Source organism: Cariama cristata, unplaced genomic scaffold, assembly GCF_000690535.1.
Source record: "Cariama cristata isolate BGI_N322 unplaced genomic scaffold, ASM69053v1 scaffold37747, whole genome shotgun sequence".
Taxonomy (NCBI): domain Eukaryota; kingdom Metazoa; phylum Chordata; class Aves; order Cariamiformes; family Cariamidae; genus Cariama; species Cariama cristata.
In genome coordinates, this window is record NW_009629051.1 from 1 (window position 1) to 11,705 (window position 11,705).

General features: G+C 38.3%; 2 protein-coding genes across 2 annotated transcripts in view; both read left to right on the forward strand.

Moving 5' to 3' along the window:
• Window positions 1-259: 259 nt before the first annotated feature.
• On the forward strand, window positions 260-6,021 carry SGCB (sarcoglycan, beta (43kDa dystrophin-associated glycoprotein); the record flags this gene model as incomplete). Its single annotated transcript, XM_009705024.1, has 6 exons — window positions 260-429; window positions 1,778-1,987; window positions 2,881-3,066; window positions 3,180-3,371; window positions 4,578-4,709; window positions 5,550-6,021. Coding segments are annotated over 6 exons (1,094 nt in total), but the record flags the coding sequence as incomplete, so codon positions are not given.
• Window positions 6,022-9,104: 3,083 nt separating this feature from the next.
• Window positions 9,105-11,705, forward strand: part of LRRC66 (leucine rich repeat containing 66) — a 7,962-nt gene continuing 5,361 nt past the window's right edge. Inside the window, exon 1 of the mRNA XM_009705025.1 lies at window positions 9,105-9,444. Within this exon, the coding sequence (XP_009703327.1) occupies window positions 9,105-9,444 (340 nt within the window). The remainder of the gene's footprint in view (window positions 9,445-11,705) is intronic.

An 11,705-nucleotide genomic window follows, 5' to 3' on the forward strand; every position in this document is an offset into this window, starting at 1 on the left:
CGTCCAGCCCGCAGGCGTAGAACCTCTGAGGAAGAAAAATAATTTCTGGTTTCGAAATAAAGCGTTGTGGCATTTCTGCAAAGGAACGTAACTGTCTTGCGTAAATAGGCACTTGCCAGTAATTAGTGACGCGGGCAGCAGGTGGTCGGTGCGGTTGGTATTTATAGGACTGCGCTGTCAGTCGCCTTGTTGGGCCGGCGCAAGTACGGTAGCTCAGCGGCAGCGTATAAATAAGACTGAAGCTCAAATTTGGGCTCAGCGTTCACGGGAGTGAAAGTTAAATTTGTCAGAAGGGGAGTCACTGTTACCCAGTCCGAGGGGTGGGGTGGGGACGCCGTCAGCGCCGCGCAAGCCAGAGGGAGAAGAACCGAGCTGTTGAAGGACTCGTCTTTCAAGAGCTCCTGCCTCTCCACGGGACTTTTAATCCGAGTGAGTCTGTGGATGTGCCTCTGCGTCGGTGGTGGCAGCGGGTGGGAAGCCCCAGATTCTTGAGGGGTCCTGTACCAGCCTCCCCCCAGGTGCCATAGGAAGCACTGCCTAGTTCTGCATGGATGCTCCAGCACTTGTTCCAGCAATCAGCGTTTCAACCATGTTCTCCCAGTTCTGGTGCTGTTGTGCTGCCTTACCAGGTGAAGAAGCTACAGTGGAGCTTTACCTCACTGTCGCATCCTTTCAAGAACATGCTGTCCTTAGGACAAGATACCTACTGTCCTGTTGTACAAGATTTCCGTTTTCTTTTCCTCAGAGCACAGACCTCTTCTCTGTTTCCCTGCCTAGCCAATTTGGAGTTTATGCAGGGTTAGAGTGGCTTCCAGAACATCATTGAGGAAGCTCTCCATGAACCTCTTTGGGTCAAGCACCTTTCTTAACACCATGTCCATGGTCTTCGACAACAGAAGAAACCAAGACATTTTTACCCATTCAATCATTATAGACACATGGAAGTGCAGGAAGCTTAAGGTGCAGCTTTAGGATTCATTGCAGATGAACAAACTTAATCACATCAAAAAGATAAAGCCCCTTCTTTGAAGAATTGAACCCTTAAATTGCAACCTGTTCCATTCAAGGAAGGTGGAACAAAATCTGAACAAAGTTACAAAAATACGTCAAAGGTTTATTTTCCCTATGAATATCTACAAGAGTTTCCTCTGCATGTTAATGTGTTACATTGATGGGGTATCCCTTGCAATCTGGTAACTTCAAATGATTAAATTAAAGCTAGGCTGGTCAAGTTCCCCATGCTATGTTTGAAGCCTTACAGTATTTTTCCTAATGCTGGATGCAAGCAGTAGAAGTTGAGTGCTATCAAACTAACTTAAAAACTGTACCCACCACACTCCTTTTGGGTAGACTCACTGAGAGTCTATCCTGCATTAGCATGGGGGGAACTAAAATCCTGTGTATTGGTAAATGACCTGCAGGATTAAGTCCTGTATCATCCCAGAGGTGTAAAAACTTGATTAAGTTCTTTACAGCTGTTTTTTTTTCCTGTAACAATGTCATTAATAATTCCTATCTTCCATGATAAAAATGGGATATAAAAACATATATTGTCTGAAAATACCTGGATTTTAATTTTAGTCATTACATTAGCAGAGATTGCAGTGGTTGTACATGTGTATTCTAAGTACAGAGTGGCAGACTGAAATATCATATTGAACATAATAGCTAATATATTCCATTAGTCAGTTCAAATTTAAATTTTGCATATATGGATGTGTGTCATTTTGGTAGATTCACATGCCTTATAACAGCTAATCCATGCTTTGTATTATAGCAAAGTTCTAATGGCCCAGTGAAGAAGTCTATGCGGGAGAAAGCTGTGGAACGCAGGAACATTAATAAGGAGCACAACAGTAACTTTAAAGCAGGATACATTCCAATTGATGAAGACCGTCTCCATAAGACAGGGTTACGTGGCAGGAAAGGCAACTTGGCCATTTGTGTGATTGTTCTTCTCTTTATTTTGGCTGTCATCAATCTGATTGTGAGTATAATACTTAGGCTGTAAGCAATATTAGGACGTACTTCATTTTGACAGTTTGTTAGAGAAATAAATTCCATTATGGCTGAGAAGGGCTTAAAATGTACTGAAGGAGATTTCTCTTTTTTCTCCTCTCTTTTTTGTTCTTTTGTAGTCTGAGCAAGATTAGATGGAAGAATCTTATAAGTTCATGATTATTTCAGTTATCATCGTCTCAGCAAGGAACCTACCATTTATCCAACACAGAATTAGGAACCTTGAAAGTGTCTCGCCATTCCCAAAAGTTAGTAACAGCAGGTTACTAAGTGTGAAGTGTTATTAGCGCAGTACAAATGCATTCAGGATAAACTGTTATGCCAGTAACATTTTACATACAATAGCAGAGCTGCGCATGAGCATTCAGAATTAATCAGCCACTGCACTTTAAACCTTCATTGTGGTAATTACCACATTTTTGTGGCTTGATCAATGAGAAGTAATGAATTATTTTTCATAATTGGACACCCACCTGTAAAGGTGCTTTCTTGTAGTTCAAGGGTAAGTATATCCTAAGCTGAGCTACTTTGTTCAGGAAATTTGTTTAGCTAATGATACCGTGGTTGCCCTTAAACAGCAAAAGGATTTAATTATGGATGTGATTTAATTTCAAATATGTACAAATTATTTTAGTTACCATTTCAGATGAGTCTAAAAACCATGTAAATGCTTTTCATAATTAACAGTATTCTGATGTTTCCATTAGGAATTAAACAAACTAAAGTACATTCACACCTAAAGCTCACTTAAACACTGGCACTAAGAATTATTTCAAATAAAACGTCTAGTTAATACAATACTTGTTGTGGGAAGATCCAAACAATCAAAGTAATCTTTGAAAATGTGTGTTCCTCTTTCAGATTACACTAGTTATCTGGGCAGTGATTCGAATCGGTCCCAATGGTTGTGACAGTATGGAGTTCCATGAGAGTGGCTTGTTGCGGTTTAAGCAAGTTTCTGACATGGGCGTTATACATCCGTTATATAAAAGCACTGTAGGAGGCAGACGTAATGAGGATTTGGTGATCACTGGAAATAATCAGCCTGTAAGTTATATCATGAATTGAAAGTTTGTGAGCAACACTATGGAATTACACTCGCATCATTAATAAACATTGTATTTGAAATAATCATTAACTTCATGACTTTGTTTCTGAAGATTGTATTTCAGCAAGGAACAACCAAGCTTAGCGTGGAAAAAGACAAAACTTCTATTACCAGTGATATTGGCATGGAATTTGTTGACCCACGGACACAAAATACCTTGTTCAGCACAGACTATGAAACTCATGAGTTTCACCTGCCAAATGGAGTTAAAATCTTGAATGTACAAAAGGCCTCTACAGAGAGGGTATGTCTCTTTTAACTATGAGTTACTTTTTGTAAAAGCTCATTATGGAGTTGCCTTAGTTGTAGAATAAGGAAAAAAGTTTACTAATCCAATCTTTCAAGCATATTTAGAAATTTGAATAAATGTAGCTAAAAATGCAGCTCTGACAATGTAAATCACCTTAAAAATTAGAACAGAAATGAAAACTGACATCATTAAATGAGCGTAATATCTGGAATATCTTGCCAGCTAGGCCTGTGTGTCTTTTTATTATTTATCCATTTGTGCATGGATAACTTTCAGAAATAAAATTTCTATGAAAAGCTTCTCTGTTTCTAGTAAGATCTTACAAAAACAATGACCAGAACTTCATGTATCATTTTCCTTCTATTAGAGATAAATATTAATACAATCAGAATTTCAGAAGTCTGAGTAAAGGTGTAGAGAAGAGTCACAGCATTATAGTTGTGTCAGTTCATGGCTTCTATGTTAAAGAAGTTCTTAGTTTGGTTTCTACATTAAATGTGCTTTATTTATCAGAAAACTAAAAAACCTAAATGTCAGTGTGTGTATGTTCAAAATGTTGGTCTTAACGACAGATTAAAATTTATTTCTTGCATATCATCACTCACAATAAAGGCTTTACAGATGGAGTACAGTGCATGGTTCCTTTGTATAACATTAGTAGAGTAGTATCAGTGGTTTTATAGAGTTGAGTGTGCCTTAGGAAGCATTGAGCAATCCTGTTAAGGACAAAGAGATTTTAATTTGGTCTTCTTCATGTTTCCTCTGCAAGGCTAACAATTAAATAGTACGTTCCAGGAAAAAAAAACAAAACAACAAAACCTATAAATATGTAGGAGGAACAGATTAAATGAAAACAGAAAAGTAAGTTTACATAATCAGTCCTAAGAGGAAGCCTGTATTCGCTATGAGTGTTCACTGCGTATCCCGTGAAATTGTCATATGGATTGTTATTTTTATTGCAAAAATAAATTATTTTACATACCTTCCAAAATTAAGTAATCCTTGGTTTTAAATCTGAATGTGGAAAATAACAAATGGGCAGAAGCTTCGCAGGCATAATGGCAGAAGGGCAAAAAGGACATTGAAGGGTTTTTATTAAATTATGTAGCAGTATTTTTAAGGTAATTAAAGTTACTCAGACAAACCCAAGTGACAGATTTTCATTGATTTGTAATACACTTTCTTTGTTTATGTTCTTAGATTACCAGCAATGCGACCAGTGATCTAAACATAAAGGTCGATGGCCATGCTATTGTCCGTGGAAATGAAGGTGTGTTCATCACAGGCAAGACCATTGAGTTTCGAATGGGGGGTAACATGGAACTTAAAGCAGTAAGTATTTCAAATCAGCACTTTTTGAACAGCTTAGTTTCAAATTCAGGCTGATAATAAACTGATGTAGCTTCATGTGGTTTCAGATTTTATACAAAGTAGTCACGTGTGAAAGTGTAGTTGCAGTCAGTGTATTTAGTAGGATTTTAAAAGGCAGTTTATTACTTTGCTGTTAATTAGTGGTTCAAGAGTTTTCAGGTAACAATAATTTACTAGTGTTAAGACACTAAAAACCCACGATGCAAGTAAAGCTAAGCTGTTGGCCTCTGCACTGAAACAAATACCAAAGGGAATTCGTCTTTGCTTCTGGAGGCTTTACTGGGGTCAGCAACCTTTGACAGAGGAGCAGAGCATACAGTTAGGAGCACTCCGTTCTGTGCTGCTGCAGTAAGACTTGCCAGTTAAGATTTTTGAAGATTGTTAAGATTGCAGGGCATATGGAATGATGCAAAAGGTTAAAGGAGGATAAAAAAAACAAGAGATGCATGCACTTTTATTTCATGTGTGAATGAATTTCATGTATGAATTCAAACACCGATTCCCATTTCATGTCCATATTAGGTCTGTAAAGTGAAAAGCCACACTAGTGCTGTCTCTCTCAATATCAACCTACTTCTGGAATAGCAAAGTATATTGCTGACTATAATTGAGAAGTTCATGGGCATTGCTCACAAATTTAAGTGAAAAATGAAACCTTGTCATATGTACTTTTTTTTTATTCTATTGATTTCTACAGCCATCCTAAAGATGTCGTTTATTCAGTAAATCAGCTTGTCCTTTTCAAAAACAACCTGCCTTGTTTAAATTAGAAGTTGTACTTTTTTTTCTCCCTCTTAATAGGAAAACAGCATTATCCTGAACGGAACTGTGATGGTCAGCCCGTCGCGACTGCCAAGTTCTTCTCACGGGGAACAGTTTAATAACGGCAACTGGCTGCGTTTCAAGCTCTGTATGTGTGCGGATGGGACACTGTTCAAGGTTCAGGTGACAGGGTATAACATGGGTTGTCAGACTTCGGTCAATCCGTGCGGAGCCACGCACTGAAACACAAACCACTACCAGGAGAGTTCTCTTTTGTGTTTACATATATTTGTATGGAGTAATTGCATGCCTTCAAGGATTTCTGTTTTTACAGCAGTTTATACTAACATTTATTACATAATATTTTTAAGCAAAGGCTGCTACGTTCAGCAGTATTATGTCATCATCCTGTTAGCCGTGATAGTGGCACTGATTCAGTAAGCTTTCGGTCTACATGCATACTGAAGTACCTTCCTGAATTGGGATCAGTAGAATATATTTAAAGAATGTGATCTTAGCAACAATCTTGACTGCCTTCAGTTGCCTTTAGAGGCAGTTTTTGTCCTAAATCCCAAGACCTTGAGGGCTGCGGAGAACACAACTGCGATCTGAAGTACTTCAACAGGAACGTCAATTTGTTGTTGGAAGTGGATTTGCCTAAGATGGCTGAAGCGGCAGATTTTTGTCTGCTCTTCATTTCTTGCCAAAGGTTGATACAATGATTTCCCCCAAAATCATGTGGTTTACCGTATGTGTACTGAGAGAGGGGTAATGGCAGATTCACTTTAAAATATTGCAGTATTTCTGCCATATATTCTCATGTAGTTAAAAAAATTATGCTAGCATAAATAATATTTGCGAAGTAATATTGAGTGTGGAAGTGCAACTTCAGTGTTGAAATAGTCTTGCCATTATTGAAGTGTTGCTTGAGCTCCCATTCTATCTGTGCAGTTTAGGCATCCTGCTGTTGCTTAATTTATGTGAAGTGTTTATGAAACGTGTTTATATTAGAAGTACATTTTTAAAGATGTACTTACAACTTGCTCACTACCCGAAAAGAAAAAACAAAACCTTTTCCTGGGTGCTTTAATGTGAACAGTACATGAAGCCATTATTCAACAGGTAATAATGTAAAGCATGACTGTTGCAGCCATGTCTGAGACCAGATCGCATTTTCCCCATAAGTGTCAGGTATTACTGAGAACCTCACCATTAAGTTCCAGAGTTAAACTGCAGGTCTGTGATGTATGGAATCCTGTGACAGCAGAGCAAATACATGTGTATCTGAATTTGTCAACAGTGAAACTGTGTCTATGGTGAACTGGGGCCTTAAGGAAACTATTACAGCCTTGTAACTGCTTTTGCAGGGGTAAGGTGTTCTGTACTAAAAATAGAGCAGCTCATGGTAAGATTCCTCCTTTCCCCACCCCATGTATTTTTCAGTTTAAAATAGTTTTGTTTTGCAGTAGCATCAAGTAACCTTAATAATGGAGGCCACAAAGGTGACTTTGCAAGCAGCTTTTTGACAAGTTTTTCTAGATAAGCACACACTTCTCTTCCTAAAAGTTGTGCAAATGTTACACATTAACTTCATTATTGGTCATTTGTTATGGGAAGATAAACGACCTACCCTTGTTTTATATCTCTCAAAGTACATAGACCTCCACAAAATACAAATTGGCTCCTGCTGCAACAAGAACTTTGTATCCAAGATCCCAATTCCTGTATTTACTAGAAGTCAGCAAGTCCTCATGCAGGATGTGTGTGAGTGGAAGTGGTTTCTAGAGGGGGATCCTTAGCTCAGGCATTATGCCACATGGCAGGTCAGAGGGGTCACGTTTCCCTCCTTGCTCAAAGGCAAAGCCAGATTTTGGTCCTCAGTAGTTGTTGGGGTTTTGGGGGGTGGGCAGCAGTGCAGCTGTTCTAACAAAAGCAGAATAAACCGAATAAGATGTCGCAGAAGCTACTTAATTGCTCACATTAAAGATTATGGGAAGGTACCCACATTTTGCATACTGCCCTCATGAGCTTCACAGTTTTACTAGAGTTAATATTTATTAACCGCTTCAACACACAGTTTCCTGAAAACATGCACGCATCTTTGCTGCTAAGTGGTGCCTCAATTAGTACCTGTTAGAGTTAAGAGGAGGAAATAAACTGTAACATTTTTAGAATTTTCACTCATGCTAATGGAAGTTTGCACTTTATTTTTTATATATAAATATACATACACACACACACAGAAAAATATAAGCAGCAGTATCCTCAAAGCTAAAATAGGTCTTGAAGATGACAGATACTGCCTCAGTCAAGTAGATTACATACGAGGAGCATATTAAAGCTCTTCTCTGGTTAATACTGACATGCCTATATGCTGGTATTGGATTTTTGTAATTGAGCAAAGAGTTCTTTTTAAAATACTGTATGCAGCATAGCTGAAAGATTTGTCAGAAAGGTACTTTTAAATCATGGTCTGGAGAATTGGTTTTGAAGTGTGGATTTTTTGTTGAAATGTAGCAGAACCAATCATACAAATACCAAATGAAGCAAGTTATCAATATGTTAGCCACTATTTATGTATTGTTAATATATTTTGTTGCCTTCACTACACAGTTTGAGAAATGTTGGCACCACACATGCCTTGTGTTGAGCATTTATGTGTTGTTTATCTTCTAACTGCCTAAGGTACGTTTTTTCTATACATATTTAAAATATCGTGTGGCATATTATTTATTTCAATCCCACAGATGCACTTAAGATTCTGTGTGTTTCAAGTACATTCTCCATGCCTCTGTGTAAAATACCATACTGGGTGTGTTGAAACAACTTACATGTGAAGAGTTCTCAGCATATGCAAAGGTCATGGTTGTTTCAATAGGTGAAAGACAATTGAATTTCTAATCTTTGTTTTGAAATGAAACAATAAATTCTAAGATGCAGCTGTGATTCAGAAGTGTTATTTGTAAGAATGTAGTTTTCTGTTAAAAATACGTTTTTGTGTTATTGACAGGGAAACTAGTATTTTATTACCTGTAAGTATGAAAATCATTCCACATCTATTCGTCATGGATTGTGTGGTGGACTTTGCTCAGTGGCAATTGTGTACAATACCGGAAGTAGAGTTCAAAAGTCTCCACTGTTGTTAGCTCACAAGTTCCTGAGAAGCTGTGTTTCTCGACCGAAGGGCTGGAAAAGAAAGAAAAGGTTCGGCTTGGTTTTTTTGGGAGAGGTGGAGGGAGGCGGAAGGTTACCATGTTATGAGTGTTCTTTTTGAAAAATACCTAAGACTCCAAAACTGAATCTTTAAGGCAGAACGTTGGTAATGCTTTGGCTATTTGTTTGGTGGTGATTTTTTTTTAATGTCAAAGTATTTCCACTTTCTGTTTAACTCTTGTTATGCTGCATTTACCATAATTTTACATTTTATGTATAGATATTATGGATAACCGTCACTTGAGTGTCATAGCTGTGGTCCTTTACTTTAATCTTCCTGGATCAGTGGGAACCAAGTCACAGCGGATTGTTCTTGACATACATCACCATTCAGACTGCCGGTGGGATGGGGTGTTCTTACTGAATTGTTCTTTTACCGGAATGTCTACTGTTCCAGAAGGTATACCACAAACAGCAATAACGGCTGATTTTAGTTACAATGATATTAAAACTTTTCTGTGCACTGATGGAAGGAATGAAGAATGGATGCTAAAACACCTGAATCTCAGTAACAACCTGATTTCTGAACTCTCCTTAACTACTTGTAGAAATTTACCTGTTTTAGAAACTCTAAACCTCAACAGTAATGCCATCCACACCCTCACACTGGACATTCCTACGCCTGCACATGGGTCTGAAAAGTACGGAAAAGTTGATCGTTTCCTGCCTGCTTTGAAAGTATTGTCAGTTGAAAGAAATAACCTTAATGCAGTTCCAAGAGGTAAGCATTTTAAAATCTTTAAGGACCTCATTCCCAAGGGGTAAGTTGGTTTTGGATATGATTCAGTACATCAATGCGACTTCCTTGCTTAGTTACACTTAAGGTGAGGGAAAGTTCTACCTGCATGCAAATACAGAGACTGAAGCAAATGCGTTGTTTCTGGTTAGGCTGGGCTTTTTTATACAGTCTTTGTAATTGTAGTGCCTTAATGTCAGTCAAATATAACCAAATTTATCCTCTGAGAGCCCAAGCAGTATCTTTGCTTGTTGTATAGAAAGGGAAGTAAGGATCTTTGGAAAAACAGCAGCCTCCACAGCCCAGCTGTGAACCTTCACATCAAGAAAGTTACAGATAATGAATTTCATACTACTTTTCAGAAGAAAGTCAATACTATCTTAAATAAAACTTGCTCCAGTTTCAGTATTTCACAAAGACAGGAAAATATATTTTGTTCAGTCAAAACAATTTTGCTCTATGCAGTCTGACACCCACCCACCTGACGCCTTCTAGTGACGAGAGAAGGCTGTAAGGTTTCGACAGACTTTTAGAAAGTGTTTGCGAGTCACTGAACTATGCTAGACATCGTAGCCTTTATGACAGCCTCTGTCCTCATAAACGGGTGATTCACATTGTCCAAACAGTGTTTAAATGAAGCAGAAGCTGCAGTATGAGCTTTATATTGTTTGCTGAATTTAATTGATCCCTGATAACATCATCCAATCCATTAGCTCTAGATTTTGAAAATACTGGGTGGGGGGTGGTGCAACCAAAACCCCACTTCTCTCACAAAGTCGGACAAGGAGAGTAATTTTGCACCTGCACAGGGTCTTCTGAGTTCTATTTTTCTCCTTTTTTGATACTAAATAATTCTCTGGCATGCAAGAACCTGCTTTTGTTCTAAGACCTGCTTTTGAACCTATTTTGTTCTAAGATTCTCATATAGACAGTATAGAAAAGCTTGCATTATAAAATACATTGATGCATATTTGATTTGTTTTGATAGATAAATATAACTACACATTATAGGATGCCTCAGTGAGTCAGACAGATCAACCCTCTTCTATAAGAGACTCAGGTTTTGGATGTTAAACATCAAAGTGCTATGCATCGTACCACCATACTTCACGTTACACTTAAATCCCATATTTATTTACATACAGGTTTAGAACTTTTTTTTCCTCCTCCAAAATACTTCACTATCATTCTAGTTTTCAAGCTCTGGTAAGCAAACGCAAACTGAAGTTCTAAAGCAGAGGGGTTTGGCCACAGAGAAACCCTTCTCACAGCCACCACCCCAGGTGCCAGGCTGCTGCCCGCCACTACCATACCAGTGTATTTTTTTGGCACAAATTTAGCTTCAGGGAAGCATCCAAACTACGATTCTTCATGCAGGTGCAAAGAATAATTTATCACCTGCCAGAACTTCTGAATGCCTCTCCTATCAGCTACCTCTAGTTTTACAAAGGAATGAATCATTCCCTCTGCTTTTCACAATAAACCCAAAGATTAATTACTCGGAAAACAGAACAGCAAACTGGAATAAGATATTTCCCAGTAAACCAGATGACACCAAGGGCAAGATTTTTAAGGAGAACTAGTAGCTTCTCAACAATGCTGTACAATCAAAAATCACTTTAGAGTGACATTCAGGTGTTACAAACCACGGTGATGCGGAGTGTTCACTGCCTGCCTTCCCATCAGAACTTGCTGGCTGGAGCTTTGGGGGCTGCCCGCACAGCACCTCAGAAAAATCAGGTAGCTCCAGCGGTCAAAAGGGCTACTTATGCAGGACAGATGCTGTTGTAACTAGGATATGCCAAAGAATATACTGGCATGCTTCATAATTCACAAGCAGACAGGCATAAGCAACAACATGTTTTTGTTTGCAGTCAGGTTTACAGCCTATGAATATGGTTCAAATAATTCCACATATGAAAAACTCCTGTGAACTTGCAGATGGCAATGAATAGGAGATATTGTATCACCTTTTGCATCTCCATCTTTTATTTACAATTAACACATTTGGATTTTATAAACTGAGTATATTCCACCCTTTTCACACTCCTCCTTTCCCACCTCCAGTTCTCCAGAGAAGCGTGCTCAAACTACAGAGATCACAGTCAGAATAATTTTGATAGCACAAAAGAATGTTCCTGCTTTTACGGAGATGTGAATTTTTAAAACGTGCATTGATTGTGAATGTATTCATGTGCCTGCTGTTGATGCTACGCCACTTTTGGGATGGGGCAACCACTCAGTAG